The sequence below is a fragment of the Gallinula chloropus genome (genome assembly GCF_964237585.1).
Source record: "Gallinula chloropus genome assembly, chromosome: 1".
NCBI lineage: Eukaryota > Metazoa > Chordata > Aves > Gruiformes > Rallidae > Gallinula > Gallinula chloropus.
This window is the reverse complement of record NC_140085.1, coordinates 22,164,890-22,182,979: the sequence shown is the minus strand read 5'-3', so window position 1 is coordinate 22,182,979 and position 18,090 is coordinate 22,164,890. Positions and strand designations below refer to the sequence as shown.

The window sequence follows — 18,090 nt, the reverse complement described above, 5'->3', positions numbered from 1 at the left end:
TTTTAGTAAGAAACTGTGTTGCTGCAAGCAACCCATCTTTCCCTAGACTAAATACAATCCTTCAACCTGTATTTCTAGACCCTTTGATTCACAGACTGATCTCAGAGGGCAAGCATTATGTGTTTTCAGGCTTGAAGAACCCAGGGACCTCTTCAGGAAACAGAGCGTACAGGGAGATGTGTAGCTGAGCCTGGGTCATTTAGGCAAGAACTGGAGCATCTTCTACAAGAGAACTTCCAGCTGCCTTGTCAGAGAACAGTGCTCAGCTTGCTCTTCTTTTGCAGCACAGCCACAGGAGCCACGCAGCAAAGCTGCAAAGTTTAAAAACCAGTTCTTTGCTGCGACTGGTCATGGAGGTGCTCCTATCCCAACCTTGTCCAGGAAAGCCTGGGAGAGGCAGATGATGAAAAAGTGGTGGGATTTCTTTTAGCATCATTATCAAAACCAGAAACTTTTTTTTCCCCAGCATGTATAAACATTTAAAAAAACCTCCCACATTAGAAAAGAGCCACATTTTTAATTTTTTTCCAAAAACCCCAACCGAATGAAATACATCTTCATTCCATAAATAATATTAGCAGCAAACCCTCCCATCATTCTAGGTGGTAAGAGGTTTACAGCACAAGAAGTAATGTTTACTGTAAACACCGTCTGCTCAGCTGTAAGCTGCTTCCTTACTGAGCTGTGCAGTCTGTACCTCTTCACCTGCTTCCATATCCTAGCGAACAGGAGTGAGAAGGGGCAGCAGCTGTTCTCCAAAAGCCAGTGTCTGATTTTTCTGTAGTGGGGCAATTGCTTTGTCTGCAAATGCTGATTTCACTGGCTTGGCTTTTTTCTGGAAACCTGAGCACTGACCAGTCTTTGCTTTGTGCCAAATCACATCCTTCAGTTTAAAAAGTATTAAAAAGCAAAATACATCCCCCGCTGCCAGCATGGTTTTGTTTCATTTTTCTACTGTCACGGCTCTGGCAGTCACGGGCGGTTGGCTACAGGTCCCCACAATCACTCAGCTACGTTCCTGGTTTGTGGCTCTTTACACAAAGGGCTATGCGAGGTGTGGCAGGTATCTCAGCACTGGATGGATTCATCTGAGTGATCTGGAAAAGAAGTATGCACAGTGTGTGTGTGAAAATCTCCTTGCCTCCCATGTCCTCCTCCTTTACTTATATGTGCACGATCCATTCGCAAGTGTTTTTGGCTACAGAGTTAGGTAAGCAGTGGTAGTGTGGAGACCAAAACAGAAGGAAAACTCCTCATTTGACATACGCTGTTGACTGGGGAAATAAAGAAGGGGGGTGGTTCCTTCCTCAGTTATCCAAGCAACTTTCCCTCTTTCTTCTCTTCATTTGTGTCCAGAGAGGGCATCACCCGTTGAATAGACCCCACTGTTAATCCTACAGTCTTCAGTCCTCATAGAGTCTATTAATTCCTCCTCTGAATCATCCTCCTCTTCCTCCTCTTGGGCTGACAGGCTGGATGTGGGGCCTTTACAGATTTTTAAGTGGCGAGTGAGGTGATATTTGGTTAGATAAGCCTTGGAGCATTTTTCACAGACATAGTCCCTCTTTCCTTCATGTGAATTGAGATGCTTCTTCAGGTGATTTGTCCTCAGAAACAGCTTGTCGCACTTGGGACACTTGATTTGTCGTTCTCTGCAAGACAAGGAACAGTTATCAAGGCAGCTGATTCTGATAGTGGGGCGGTGGCAACAGAAAGGGTGAAAAGGGTCAGTCTTACTTCTAAATCTTACTTTCAATATACTAGAAGCAGCAGCAGCAAACCAGAAGTAACAGCAATATTGCATCCCTAAAGTGTAAATACGTTGTCTCTCACACAGTAGGTACACAAAGCGCCTCTGGTTCTCGACCGCTTTTCCCCCCCCCAAAAAAAGTCAGGCTTTTTGGATTAGCTGCTATGCAACCGTTTCTCTTTCTTGTTTATAAATAAAAGAAGAAGGAATTCTACAAGGGGTTTGTTTATTTTTTGAATAAGATCAAACTCTGGCTATGCTTAGTGTTTTGGCAGGAGCAGAGATGTTGCTGTGGTGGAAAGGTTAGTCTTCCTCCTTCCCACCCTACATAAACGGGGCTGGGGAGACACCAACAAAAAAGCAAACAAAGCTCCACTTAACAACTCTCAGTCTGTAAATGCTTAGACAGAGACTTAGAAGACAGCTACAGTCAAATTCTGTAGATGACTGTGCAAAACACCTCCCAGCAGTAGTGCTCCCGGCCCTGGCTGGAAGAACAAGCAGCAAAGCGCGTCTGTCTGTCTGCCCGCCTTTCTCTTGCTCACGCTAGCTGTGCTATGCTGTCTCCTAGGCAGCATGACAGGAGCAGCAATCGATTCCAAGTGAATACAAGAACCAGATGCTGAAAACAAAATAATTGGAGGCAGGAGCTCTGGGTAAGCAGCCTTTAAGGGAGGACCTTGGATTGGGAGCAACTAAACAGGATGTAGATTCCCACAGCAGAAGGAATGGCCTGGCCTGGCAGACCTGTAGCTGACCACAGGGGAACCCTGGGGTGGGCACCAGCCTGCAAGAGGAGCAGGAGACTCTGGGGGAGGTAAGAGCTGGGAATGGCTGCACCCCACCCCTGGTGCAAACAGAGGGGGAGATTTCACTAACAAGCTACTTGGTGAGAACAGCACTGAAGACTTTCCCATTTTTTGTGGTCATACTGGGACCTGGAACAGTGCTTAGCAGGGAACTAAATGTAAATCAACTAATCCCCTCTCTTGTCAAAATAATGAGGACTCCAGACTCCCATTTCACAAGACAAGGCGCACGCTTGGAATTTACTGTGTCATTAAAATACTGAAATACTAGGACAACTTCAGGCAGTAGTAACAAGGAATTCACCCAGACAGACTCCTCTGTCATTTCAGAGGGTGAACCTATCTATACTCTCTAGGCCAAACGATTTGCAAACTGGACATTATGCTGTTGAGCTTCATCATTTATTGTACTGGTCAGTCCAACACAGCCCGTGAGGTGACTTACTGTGTGTGAGTGAGCACGTGCTGCTTGAGGTCCTGCCTCCGCATGAAGAGCTTTTCACAGTAATCGCACTTGAGGTTCTTCTCCCCGGTGTGGATGACCATGTGCGATTCCAGGTGAGCCTTCTGGGTGAAGGATTTGTCGCAGAGGGTACAGCGGTAATTCTTCTGACCTAGGATTACATGCACACACCCACCAACTGAGCGTCAGTGTCCCCAGAAATACAGCAAGCAAAGCAGCCTGACTGAAGCAAAGAAGCACTTCTGGAAAAAATTTATCCTGAAGGCAGGTTCTTTGTGAACAGGACCTGCTTCCTCCTGCAGTTCCTTCAGCCCCAGCATAACAGCCTACCTAGTTACAGTGTAGATTTAGCTACGCAACAAACAGGCATCTGACTTTTCACCATTACCAAAGCGTTTCACCCCTCACCCCATGCCCAAGCCAAAATACCCGCTTCATCCTACTGCTTTGAACCACTGAGCTCTTTGCACTTTGTCTTTCCAAACACTGTTGCTCCTTTTCCTCCAGTGCTTGTGGTCAGTCAGTCCTTCCTGCAAGGCAGGCTCTCTGCTTCTTGTCTACACCAACTGTACCTCCCAGTTCTGCTTTATCACAACATCACCATCAGACTTGTGAGTTTTCCAGCAAAGAGATTCAGGCAAGCATTTAACAAGATAAGGCTTGTCCAAGGTGAATTCTTGAGTGAAAATAATGGTAGCCTCCTTTTTACCAGTAACCATGGTAGCCATCTAGTTACTGGACATTAGTGCATCCCCATCTCCACCGATTTCTTGCAGGAACGCTATCTGATGTCTTACCAGAGCCCAACCACATTTGATGAACCTCCCAGGTCTAGGGAGGTGACTCTCCCCCTCTAGTCCATTCTTGTCAGACCTTGGCCTGGAATACTGAGTCCAGCTCTGGGGTCCCAGCTTTCCGGATTTCCACAAAAATGACATGGAGCTGCTGGAGTGAGTCCAGAGGAGGGATGTGAAAAATCATCAGGGGGCTGGAGCACCTCTCCTGTGAGGACAGGCTGAGAGAGTTGGGCTTGTTCAGCCTGGAAAAGGCTCTGGAGAGACTTTAATGCAGCCTTTTAATACTTTAGGGGGCTTGTAACAAAGACTTTTTACCAAGCTCTGTAGGGGCATGACAGGGAGCAACAGTTTTAAGTGAAAGAGGGCAGATTCTGGACATAAAGAAGAATTTTTTTACAATGTGAGTGACAAGACACTGTCACAGGTTGCCCAGAGAAGCTGTGGCTGCCCCACTGCTGAAGTGTTCAAGATCAGGCTGGATGGGACTTTTTAAGTGACCTGATCTACTGAAAGATGTCCATGCACACAGCAGAGGGATTGGACTAGATGATTTTTAAAGGTCCCTTCCAACTGATTCAATGAAATGCAATCATGCTGAGTGGATTGATGCAGGTGTAGCTTAAGAGACAATTAATATAACTTTGATGTAAGAATTTTCCTGGTTTTAAGAATAGATTAGTTTAAAAGAAAGCTGTAACTGTGTAAGCTGTTTGTGAGAGCAGCTGCAAAACTTAACCATAACAATGCAATAGTAACAGCCTTGAAGATAAAGAGGTAAGAATTTGTGTGTTTTTAGGAATAGGTTAGTTTTGATTTTAGCAGAATCTGGCTGTAATCCCATGAGCTGTTTCGTGAAAGCAGCTGCAAAACTTAGCCATAACAATAGGGTAGCAGCCTTGAAGCTGGAGGGAGTAGGAGATAGGGGAGTCATGGATGGTGAGACTGATGACCAATTGGGAGACTGAGTGTATTTTGTTTACAGTGAAAAGGAATGTGTTTTTGAGCTCAGATAACCATGGAGAAGAAGCATAAAGAGCATGCACTGAGAGCGAGGACAACGTTTAGCCTTCATCCCTGAAGACCACCAGAAGACCCCCTAAGTGTCACTGAGCATGCTCTATCTGGGAGAAGTTAATGTAAATGATTTCCTGGAAATAATTTGCATAACCCTGCCTTTTCTTAGAAATTACCATGAATATGTATAGTTAATCTGTATAAATATGAGAAATTTTGCTTTGAACAGCACATACATCAGGAGGAGCAATCATCCCCTGTGTGCCCAGCGCTGCAATAAAGAACACCTGCTTAATAGTCACCAAGGCTATTGAGTTTTGATTCCGGCTTTCCGAGGCATCACAACCCAAACCATTCTATGACTGTATGTTTCTAAGAGCTTCAATTTATGGACACAAGCTATTGCTATGCCAACTGGCCAAGGGACCAAAGAAAAGGTCCTGCTGCAATGTTTTACTCACAGACATATCTCTAAAATTCCCCAGCCCTTACCTGTGTGTATCTTGAGGTGTGTCCGTAAGTTGCTAGGATCACTGAAAGCTTTGCTACAGAAATCGCACTTGTGCGGCTTCATGCCCATGTGTCCCATGAAGTGGACGTGGAGCTTGGAAGGGGAGATGAAAGCCTGGGGGCACATGGAGCACTTCCACTTCCTTTCCTTGCCATGGCCTGGCCCATGGCTGCTGCTGTGCCCCTGGCTGGGGAGATGGTTGTGAATATGGCTGCTCAAATGGGCCTTGAACTCCACGTAGGAAGCGCATTCCTTTCCACAGTGGCAGATGTGCACGTCCGGATGTTCGGGGACACCTTTGGGCACAAGAGCATCACTCTCAATGAGGCACAGCAAAGCCTAACAGAGCCTGATCCATGTTAACACTTTGTCTGAGGCAGCAAAGCCAGCTGCAGAGATTTTCGCCCCCATTCTTTTCAGCACCAGTGCTTGCTTCTCAGCTCTTTGATGTAGGCCATTTCAAATGTTTGGGGGCAGGGGGGGCAAACTTTGGAATGGGTTTGAGCACAGCTCCACCAAACCTAAATTACCACAACCAAAGGTGGGGGCAGACAGGAGCATCTTCAGCTAGCAAAACTCCCTTACCAGGTGGATGAACATAAGTAAAACGTGCCTTTTTCTTTGAAACGGTGATCTTTTACTCATCAGTGGAATTAAGACAGGGGAATGTTTCTTTTAAACACAGTGGTCTGCAGTCACGAAATGTAAAAGGGAACGATGACATGCACCACTAGGAGCTGAAAAGGAATGTAATGCACTCCCAAGTCACAGTGCAGAGAGAAGGCACTAAAAGGGAATTCAAGCTACGTACTCCCCACAAAGCCAACAAGGACGAGCGCTCACCCAGCTGCCGTGCGTAGTCCCGACTGTAGTAGAGGAGAAGCTCGTGTTCCGGTGGGATGTCCCGAGAGGTGCAAAAGTAAATTTTTCCATCGTGGGGATAAGCTACCAGGTTCTGCTCTTCACGGTTCCTGCAGCAACAACAGGAATAATGGGGGAAAAAGAAAAAAGCCCTCCAGAAATAATGCATTTTTGAGAGGGATAGGAAAGGGAAAAAAAGAAGGAAATTCCTATAAAGAGGTAATGAGAGAACCCCAGTGCTCATCAGCACATTATCAAAATGTGCTGTCACTTCTGTCCTTCTTCATTAAAGGAAAGGGAAACTGGACCTTGAGAGCCAATCTGCTCCACCAAATGATATATTTTTCGCACTACTGTGATATCTTGCTGAGAAAATTATTAATAGACACTAGAGTGGGCTGAGAGAAAAGACATTATGATCTCTTAAGAAACTAGAAAAATATATGTATTTTTCATATTAAGAAAACACCTAGGGGAGAAATAAATATCAGTAAAATCTTAAAGTAGAATTATCTTCAAATATAACTCTTGAAAAGCCTTTCTAAGATGTGACAATTCATCTCCTAAAGCTGTATCCTGTATATGTTTGTTCCCAGCTTCCGAAACCAGCAGCTCTGCCCCACTGCAGTGGGAGATCAAGCATTAACTTCTTGACTCCTGCATACAGGAGCAATGAAATGAATTGTAGGGGAAACCTACTTCATGTCTGTCCTGGTTTTGGTCAGGATGGAGTTAAATTCATTTGTAACAGTGGATGGAATGCTGTGTTTGGGAGTTAAAATGGGAGTAGTGCTGATAACACCCTGATGTTGTTAATTGCTGTCAGACAGTCAAGGTCTTTCTCAGCTCTTCATGAGAAAGGAGGGGCGAAGCCAGGACAGGTGGCCCAACTGACCAAAGAGAGTATTCCACGCCAGTTACGTCCTGCCCAGGATATCGGGGGCTGACGGGAGGAAGGCCTGGGGCGGCTCTGGGAGGCGCGGTTCTTGGGGGACGGTCGGGTTCTGGGACGGCTCTGGGTGGCACGGCCTGAGTTGTGTGGTTTGGTGAGAAACTGCATTGTGTATCAACAGCTTCATATATTTCTGCTTTAAAGTCCCATTAGCATTGTTATATTGTATCTTTCTGTTATCTTAGTAAACTATCCTTATCCCAACCCACATGCCTCTTAATTTCTTGGTTTTGGGGTTATTTGCCCCTTCCTTTTCCCTTCCCTTACTTCTCCCCCCCCCCCTTCCCTTTTCCCTGCTTTAAGGAGCAGGCAGCTGCATGGATCTTGGCTCTCAGTAGGGGTGAAACCACGACAATGTCACAGAGCAATAGGAGACGTTCAGCCTTCTCAGTGGACCATGTACAAAGTAATACCGAAGCCAGTCTGGATAGTTTTCATTGCAGGCTTCTGAAAGACTGAAAAGGACAGCTCTCACGAGCTGTAAGAGCTTGGAACTTGGCCAAAAGAACCCAGGAACACTTTGCTAATAAAGTATTAAAATCAAAAAGACAATTAATGTCATCTTCACAGATGCATCCAAAAGGAATGGGAGAGAGGAAAGGCAAAACCAAACTAATACACAGTAAGCTGATATGAAAAGAATCTGACTTGAGGCTTTAGAACAAGGCAAACAAAGTATGTGGACAGGTTTGGGGCTGGTTTACTACAGCATATGTAGTGGTTTCCCTGTAACATTCTGCACCGGGTGCTCCGTTTCATTCTCCCTACCAGGCCAAGATGCCTAGGTAACTCCTAAAGGTCCCTTGGTGGCAGAGCAGTGCACATTCTCTCAGGCTCCAAGCTACTTTACATGGTAGAGGTGGTTCTCACCTGGCTTTGCGTACAAACATCATCCAGTTACATTCATTTTCATCAGTTGTAATGATGCAGAACTCCAGGACACCATTGTGATAGATCTATCAGGAAAAACAAATGCAACCTTTAGGACAAAACCCAGCGACAAATGCAGCGAAAGCCAGATTCTTTCTTTAGGAGAGGATGTGTCAGGAGGTCTCCATTGCTGTTGCCAGGACCACAGCCCTGTTCTTACTCCTTACTTTCCCTTTCACGTAGGAATCTTGAACTCTCTGCTATCTAGGAGGCTAGAGAAACTGTTTATCAGCATCCTTCCTTTCAGCAATAGGACAAGGGGCAACGGGTGCAAGGAAGTTTACATGGAGCTTAAGAAGTTCCATGTAAATACACGAAGAAAGTTTTCCACTGTGAGGGTGATGGAGCACTGGAACAAGCTGCCCAGAGAGGTTGTGGATTCTCCTTCTCTGGGGACATTCAAAACCCGCCTGGATGTGTTCCTGTGTGATTTAGTCTAGGTGATCCTGCTCTGGCGGGGGGTTGGACTAGATGGTCTTTCAAGATCCCTTCCAACTCCTGACATTCTGTGATTCACACACACCAACTTTAGCCCTCAGCAGAAATACATTTGGCTGCTTTTCTTACAAGCCAAGTTTTGTGAATAATAATATCTGGGCAAACAGTACATGTTTTATTTATATATATCAATTTTACCTTCTCAACGTGAAATGATGTGAAAAAGGAAGGCTTTAATGCAGCTTTCCTAAAACAAATCATTCATCACCTGGGGGAACTTTCAGTAAATGATACAAAACAAAGAAACAAATGCTGCCTCATATTCCATACACAATCTCTGCTGCTACTCCACAGAAATAGTAGAAACCACACACAGACCTTTAAAAGAAAAAGCATTAAAGAAGTTTTTTGTACTTCAGGGCTGATTACCAGCGTATTACACAGCTTAGTGCTCTGCTATGCTGATAGGAAGTATTAAATGATCAAACTACATTAATTCTAACTTTTGGCAAGGATGATAATGTTAGAACTGCCATGTCCTATGGTGGCTTTCACCAGATAAAGGCATGCCTGCAGACTCTGTGAGCCACAACATCCACTGACCTTCCATATGTGACTAGCTGCTTTGTCTGTCCAGTCAGCCACCTCCAGAGAATGGCTCTGCTGCCCAATCAAAGGTCCAAAACAAGTCCTTACCGGAATGGTTTCTCGTGTCCACACACCTACCGGTAGAATACCAAAATCTTCAGAAATCAATTATTTAAACAACTAATCATGCATAACAAAGAGGTGGGAGGTATATGAGATAATGCTCCAGGGCTAGTAGCTAGGCAAGTGATCATCAAAGCTTCTACTTCGCATATAAAACACACCTAAGCCAGAGACAAGAACCACCACCACCACATGACACTATTGGGAGCCGCTTTGTTGTAATTACAAATATTTATTTTGTTTGTCAAAAGCAAGTAATTTACTTTTCAGTAAGCTATAAAACTAAGATCCTAGCCACTTGTACCCATTAAAGTTTTCATGGCACTTTCTGCAGAAGCAGAAAATACTAGTTTCAGTAACTACATTTGCCTACCTAATCCCCAGGAATTTCCAGAACTGTTGCTGGGCATTGTTAAGCAGCTTCTGCATTTCTCCCCAGAGGCAGCTGTATTTCTGTCATGGGCAGAGGGATTCCTGCGTGTATATTATTTATTATTAAACATTCATATATATATAGGTCTACATGAATACACTGAATAGCTTTTAGGAATAAACTGCAAACTAGTGCAGCTTGAAAAGAACAGGTGTAATCTACTCTTAACAAGCAGCATCACTAAGCAAGCCAATAATCACATTCTTCTCTAGCCTTCAGATCCTTAGGGTACTGCACTGTACTCTTCGATTTCCAGGTGACAATGACGTGAAATACAGTAACAAGGTCCACATCCAATGACAAGGTCACAGTCTACATGCCAAATGTAAATGAGGAAGGGAAAACAAACAAACAAAAAAGGCACTCGTGATCAATCCTCCAGTGAGAGCATCCAGAAGACCCACAGGTAGCAAACCAAGCTGATGAACAAGCCAAAAGAAATCTTTTTCATTTTTACTAATTGTTTTCTGCCCCCAAATTCCAATTGCCATAATGTTTTTTTATCAAAGCTGTGCTTGGGCTGTTTAGCACACAATAAAAATAAACCCCATACCTTGCTTGTGCTTGACCTTATGAAGTGTTTCGGTAACACTATGACAGCACCATTAGAGTCTAGTTGAAGTAACCAGTGCAAGAAGCTCTTGCACAATGTACATCAGGGTGGTTACAGATGAGGGAATCACCTCTCTATTGCAGTGTTTCTTTCTCACATTAAAATCCCTACAGTTTTGGATTTCATGCAGTGAGTGTATTTGTAACTGCTACATAGAAATACAGAGTAATCTGATTCTTACCCACTTCAGCTCCCATGATAGACTGCCGGAGGACAAGCTGCTTAGGGAGAGAAAGCCTGGCTCGGCTCTCTATCGGGGTGTCAGGGACAAAGGTGACAGGCCCGTGATCTGGGCAGTCCGATGGATATGCCTTGTCACACAATGTGCACCCTGCAGAGAAGGAAAGAGACAACAGGGATTAAAAGTACGCAGGAGTCCCCACAGTGCAATCAGCTCCCCTGCCAAAGGCTACGTCTATCTGGTTTAACTCTGCTGCTTTACTAGCTTTCACTGAGAAGAGTATAAATATTGTTACAGGCTGATGGACACTGATGTGCATGTCACAGTTCCTACCCAATTCAGACCAAACACTAGGATCTCCACCCGTCTTCATGATGGCAAATTAACTGCCTAGACTCTAGACTACTCTTAAAGGGGCAATCTAGCACTGTGACAGAGTCCACCCTTAATCTAAAGTACTGCAGAGTGGATGGTAGTCTCACCAGAGCTGGCAGTAATGCTGGTGATGGAAAACCCGTTTTCTCTCTGATCACAAGTGAAATTACCTTTACTGGCAGAAAAATCCCAGCCTTACCAAATCAAACACTTTCTAACTGGTTATGGTTTTGGAATTTACCAGGAACAGGAGAGTCTACTTGCATGTAGAACATCATGGATATTCATGCAAAGGGACAGTAGGATCTTCTTTCTAAAATTCTTCTAATTTAAACCCACAAATTCCTTAGCTTCCATTTAAGTTCAGGCAACGTGCAAATCCTGAAAGCAAAACCCTGGCCTAACTGCTGCCTTCTCCCTTTATCTGTCATCCAGCATAACTACTGCTGAAAAATAAACCACTCAAAGTCCTCAGTCTAATAAATACAGGAAAAAGTACAGCATAAAATGTTTTAATCTAGAAAAACGACATCATTTTAATTCTCTATAAATGAAGCAACCAATATCTACTCAGCAAACATCTTCCTGGAAAATCACTCTTCTTCTGAAGAAAGATGCTCAGCTAATTAAGCAAAATCTCCACAAAGACCTTTGGCCTCTTCATGGTCCAACTCCGGTATGAAAGATCTACCACAGAAGCACCTTCAGCAGCCATAAACAGCAGCTCCATTACAATTTCTTTGAAGAGATCTTTGGAACACTCCCTTCATACATCAGGGTATCAGAATCTGACCCCATTTAAAGCACAGTTTGAGCAACTGTACAATTACAGATAGGAAGGTATCCAGAAAATTAATAGGTAGAGCCTGCATTAAGCATTGCTTCATGTGTACAGATGACATGTAAGAGTACAGCAATGACAACAACCAGAACTGAGTAATGAGAAACACTATTCAGACCAGTTGTTTTTATAGACTGCCTAGCACACACCACTACGAGTCTGTGAACTAGCCCCAAGGAGAGGCAAAGGGGAAGAAAAGCAAGTTCGAGGCATGTGACACTTCCCCTTGGAAAAGGGATTCAAACATTTTTCAGAAGTTGAAAAAAAAATTTCCTATATTCTAGAGGAAGTGAAACATACCACTTCCTTTCCATTTCTGTCCCTGCCAAATAATGCCCTCCCCCCAAAAAAAGAACAAACCAAAAACCAAACACAGTGATTACTTCTCTGATATGGGTACCCACAACTGTAAGCAAAGATGAGCAAAAAAAGGACTACCTAAAAGTTTCATAAACATCTGGGACTGTAGCAAAGACACATTTTTTTCATCCCACTTCAGAACAGCACAAAATTTTTTCTGGCAAAGACCCTGAGTCCTGGCTTCTCAGGGAGGAAAAGCCACCAAGAGACTCTAAAATAATTCCTCCTCCTTGCTGTATCCTGTCTGAACACAAATTTTGGTTAGATCCAGAAGTTTAAGACCTACAACAAAAAGTTAAAATTTAAATCTTCCCAAGTCAAAGATCTATTCTGCAAATGACAGGAAAGCACTAGGCATGTAATAACTGTTAGAACATCCTACCAATGGGGAGTATCATCTGGGAAACAGCTTAGGACTATTTTAAGTATAATAACAATAAGATGGCACATCAAATCACTTATGTGAAGAAGAGAAGTTATTTCACCACAAGCATGTTGGATTTCATGGTATTATGATCATTATTTGTTCAGTGTTCAATGGATGCTTGTAACTACTGAGTATGTTAGCTGCAAAAGTATTCCTCTAGGAGTTGTAAATTCACGATAGTTCTGCACCCACCTGATTTTAAGTTACATTTTATCCCACAGAATAAAGATTTTGATATAAATGCCTGACTAGACACTTTGCAGTACACTGCACCTCTCCCATTGCTAACCAAGGCACTATTTCTTTTTGTTTCTTAAAAAAAGTGTTCTGCAGGCAAAGCTTGTCATAAGGCTCTGGCAGCTTGTGTGCAAGAGCAGCACTCAGCAGTGCTACCACAACTAATAAAACTGAACATAAAAACTGTCCCTACGCTTCAGTGGCAGGAAGCCAGACTTGCTGAGGGTAGAAGTTCAAATCTCTGTCCCAACAAACAAGAACTTCACAGTTCCCAAACACCACTCCTTGAATGATGACAGGATTAAGAGAGTGCAATGACCAGTGCTCCTCTCTTCCTAGAAGATCAACTAACCTCTGGACTGAAGTCCTTTGTTGAGAATAATTAGAAATATTAAAAACTTCTCCTCCTCTCTGCCTTTTTTTTTTCAGCACATCCTGTTGAGAACTACATTTCATTATGATTGTTCATGGTTTAATAAAAATTTCGCAAAATCACACAATATTATACTCAACAACTATACCCACTTGTATGCTATAATGTATAGCTCATGGTAGTGTTTGGGATTTCACAACTGGAGGAGTCATTTGTGATGTGACTTTAAAAAATCAACAGTCTCATTTCAAAAGATAGTATCAGCATATCCACAAAAAGCAAGGGGTTCTTAAAAACTCAGATTTCAACATCAAGGCAAAATGGGAGATGGCTACATGACACTAAAATGACACTACAACATCCTATTTATGGCCAACAAGCATCATTTCAGCAGGGTTATCTGCAACTGCAGATGTCCCAACTTTTGTGGACTTGTTAAATAACTAAGCCTCTTTCACCAGAAATCTGTAAGACTAGCAAGAAGAATCCTGTCATCCCACCAGGTGACAGCTACATAACAAACCCCACCCACCCCTAGAAAGGAGGAAATGCCCACTCACATATGGTAAACAAGGTCGCCATGTTCTCTTTGTTTGAATTGGAGTCTTCCATTTGCAGAGAGGATGGTACAAAGGCCAGATTGTCTGCAGACACATCCACATGACTTGGCCCCATGGCTACTTCCTGATTGATGGAAGACACCGCCACCGGCTCAAGGCTGAGGCCCACTTCGTGCAAGGCTACCGAGTCCAGGGAAGCTAGGTTGTGTGAGGTAGAGAGCGCCACGCTCACAGAGTTGGTGCTCATGGCCACAGTATGAATGGAGTCATTTAGTGTGCTGTCTGATATTCCCGTCACCCGCCCGGCAATGTGGTCAGGCTCCATGACGACAGGGAGTTCCAAAGTGCTACCGTGAATAGGAATGACACCGCCGTGTCCCACTGCGTCCGACGCCAAGTTACTTCCCACTGTGTCTACGGCTAAAGGTTCGTGGCTCCGGGAGCCATTCGGGATCTGCGAATGATCCCCAGCTACGTCGTCCATCGTAAGCTCCTCTGCCATCCCGTCTGTAGAGATGGGGCTGGTTACCCTTGAGACGCTTTCCATAGTGATTGTAGTATCCAGCGCTACCTCGTGGCTGTCACTAGGATGCAGATTTTGAGCACCGTGCGTGTTCACTGTGCGGGAGTCCAAGGAGACTATCCCTGGTTCCAGCCCCACGCTGCCACTGGGCTGGTAGGGATCCAGGGCTGAGGGATTGCTGGAGACGGACAATGCTGGATTGCTATCAACATTTATAGTGTTGGGATGGATGTACTGAGGTGGAGGTCTGTCAGCCAAGTAAGATAAGATACCTGATAGAATGAGAGAGGGGAAAGAGAAGAGAGTGAGATGACATCAGTTTTCAATTCTTGAACAAAGTAACCCATCATCACAACACAATAAATTAAGACCTAAATCTTAAAGACATGCTCTTTACAGTATGTCCAATTAAAAGCCATTAAACCACAGCTCACAAACATATGACAACCCAACACTCTTGCCAAAGTATCATCTGACAACAGATACAGAGCTTCCATCCAACAGAGCAAGTCTCTAGTTATTTGCCAAACTCTGAACAGCCACATTTCTGGCAGCATCTAGCCCAGGCTCCCCAGTACACAGACTGAATCAGAAAGAGATTCTTCACATTTTAGGCATAATTTTTCATTCTCAAGAAATAACTCACAAAGGACTGATAGTGGAATCTAACATCTGATAATCCCTCATTCATCTCTGCTAGGAGAAGTAGAAACAGTTCACCAAAATACACTCTTTTTGCTTCGGTATTTTAGTTGTAACCTCCTTCCACTAAGATTAAGTGACACAACTGTCCATCTCACAGATCATCAACTGCAATTCTAAAGGACCAAGATAAGGTCTTTCAAAAATATCACGAGTCATCTGCTCTCCTTCCTTAGATGAAAGACGTTGTTTCTCCTAAAACAACAGCCTGGTTGAATTTAAATCTTTCTGGTAGTTCTGGAAAGACCCTCAATGTCAAACCACTTTGGAACTTAAGATACAAAGAAACACTAACCCATATTTACATACTACCATCTTATCTTGCTGAACAAAGCTAAAAAAAACCAAAAATCCTTGAAGGAAATACATCAGCACATTCAAGGAAATAGTACTTCCAGCAGATTCTGCAAGATCTGAGTCAGCATGCTTCTTTTTGGCCTTGAACTCTATAAGACATTTATTCTGTAGAAGTTTTCCATTCAAATATGTCCATTATTACCAGCATGCAAGCATGGATATTCTTTCTGCAGCATAAACCCATTAAAAAAGGCTGAGCCAAAAAATGGGCAGTTTAATTTAATTAGCTGCATCAAATATTTCTGCATGCTATGCTGCCCTGTGGCTTGAACAAGGAGGATCCTTGAAGGCACCAGGATGATAGAAGAGTCCTATTAAACATCAGGCTAAACATTAGGCAGACTAGAAGGAAAAAATACACTTCTGCATAAATTATTCCAGCTCAGAAGAATGGCAAATACCTTCAGTCCTCAAATGCACTCTCTCCTCCTCTACTCTTTGCCCACGAAATGGACAGGTATGTAATGCAGTAGGAAAGGTTACTCCTAAGCAGTCTGCAAGTTCAGCCACTAGTCATCAGGTAGTTCATGAGATCTCAGCTGCTGTATTTCTCTTCCTAACCTACGCTGAACCAAGAACACTCACTGGGTGACCCTGAAGTTTATCTATCTGCTTCCATCCTATTTATCTCAGCTTTAAGTGTAGCCCTTGGGGCTTTGGTAGAAATCAGTATGTCAGGCCTTTGGAAACCAACCTTGAACAAAAATGAAGAAAACCCATGCCATGGGCTAATGGGGTGGGAAAGAGCCCAAACTCCTCAGCTGCCAGTTTGCTCTTTTTGAGCTTTGAATGACAGCAACCTACTATCACGCACCTATGAAGCACTGTTTCAGACTACAGGAGGGAAATAAAGGAGCTGCTTTCAAACTGAAGTGATTTAAGACAGAAACCAGGCATGCTTTGCTTTCTGTCTTAAAAAACAAGCACCAGAGGTCCAGTTTAAGTAGAAAATACCCTGCAATTCTCTTCATATACATACTGAGAAACATAGACCTGAAAACAATGGTGTGTAAATAGCACAACAGACTCCAGAGAAACTCCAGGAATTTACAGCTCTGCAAAACAGTCGGTCTTGCCTCCTTCAGGAGAGACAGGTGGCTCTTACTTTCCTTCTCTGTTCCCATCAATCAGCACCAGACCACTTACCAGGTAGAATGTGTCTGAAATAGCTGCTCTCCAGGTGAGGGTATGGTGGAGGAGGTAGGGTGTAGTTTCTCTCTGGTATACCACACATCACTCCTCGATCCCCAATACCCATTGGGAGCATCAGAGACAGAGCAGAGGGCAAGGAACTCAAGGAGGGACCCAAGTTTGGAATTGCAACAGGCAAGCCTGCAAAAGAAAATGACCATTTCAAGTCAATGGAACTACTTGAGTTTATGAACACACAAGCTAACAAAGAAGTTACTTGTTCCTGAGGAGCCCTCTATGGAAGTACAGTATGGAACTGTCAAAATAAGGTGGCAAGTTTCAAAGAAAGGATCACAGTTATCACAGCACTGAGAGGCGTGCCTGAATGTGGCTACATCTTTTTTTTTTTTTGATACATTATGTAACTCCTCCTTCTACTTTACAATTGTAATGGTCTTCTGTCTGTGTAGTCCCCTGAAAAGAAGAAAAAAAGCTAGGAAAACAGTTTTGCTTTACAGATGAAAAATCATTATTTTCACCCGACTGAAGGTAGACATGAATAGAGAGAGATGTGCAGCTACAGTTTGTATTTCAAATGATTCTGCTACCACCCACCCACAGTGCAAACCATCCCTTTAGAGACTCCCATTAAGGTGTAAATCTGGTAAGCACACATCCCCTTGGCTTTGCTCACATCAGCAACATTTTATGGTCTACGCTTCCCCAATTCTGCATCACCTCATTGCCTGCTAAAGACACAATTTGCTACCAGAGCAAGCACTGCTACCCAGTTACAAACATTCCCGTGACAGCAAAACACAGAGCCTGAGCTGCCATACCCCCTTGTTGGAGCTTTCCCCATTACCTGGTGCTGGTATGGCGTTGTGAGTGGGTGACGCTGCCAATCCCAAGTGACTCCCCGAGACTGGCAGGGCATTGCTCACAGAGGATGAGGTCAGCTGGTCCATCCCTACAGGACTCAAGTTCATGTCATTCATTCTGGGGCCATGGAAAAGAGAGGGGAGGGGAAAAGAAAGAGAAAACAAAGCAAGAGCATTCCTGATTACTGACTGTACTGCTGTGGCGAAAGGCTGAGCAAACAAACACAAAATCAGATACTGACACAGAAAACCTGCCTCAGAAAGCTAAAGCACATCAGCCACTAGCACTGTGATCACATCATGATCAACATACATTGATCACATTATGTAACAATAACCAGGATTAAAAAGCCAGTTCAAAACCACAAATCAGATGACAGCTTTTTCCTTGCTATCCAGAAAACAAAGTCTCACTCCTAGGAGTCAAAGCCACTGTGAGTCAAGTATTGTGAACACAGACCGATCTGCAAGCTGAATGTCACAATTACTAGGACAACAGCATCTGATTTATATTTCATGACTTCTGGACACCACATTGGTTTTTGAACATGCAATTCAGTGGAGCGGAAGAGGAAAGATCATTTAAAACTGGTAGTGGACACAAACCCTCCAATTCACCATCTGTCTGAACCAGGCCAACAGTGACAAGAGTCACCTCTCTAAAATAGCTATTTTATAGAGTTTTAACAGGCTGCTTCAGCCTGGTTCTGCAGACATGGCACATGCTCCTATCACATTAAAAACTGGCACTGTGCATGACTTGTTATTTCAGAGCAATCAACCAGCGATTCCTCAGCACCTCTCAAGCTACTCAAGTGGGTGCACACCAAACAAATGGCTGCAGACCTGTAGAAACCACT

General features: G+C 43.7%; 1 protein-coding gene across 1 annotated transcript; it reads right to left on the bottom strand.

Annotated features, from left to right (window-relative positions):
- Positions 1–503: 503 nt before the first annotated feature.
- Positions 504–17,406, bottom strand: PRDM4 (PR/SET domain 4; the record flags this gene model as incomplete). Its single annotated transcript, XM_084270577.1, is given in 11 exon segments — positions 504–1,652; positions 3,005–3,173; positions 5,326–5,640; positions 6,188–6,315; positions 8,028–8,113; positions 9,129–9,247; positions 10,464–10,613; positions 13,637–14,431; positions 16,365–16,550; positions 17,215–17,382; positions 17,385–17,406. Coding segments are annotated over 11 exon segments (2,448 nt in total). The 3' UTR covers positions 504–1,342.
- Between the last annotated feature and the right edge of the window lie 684 nt (positions 17,407–18,090).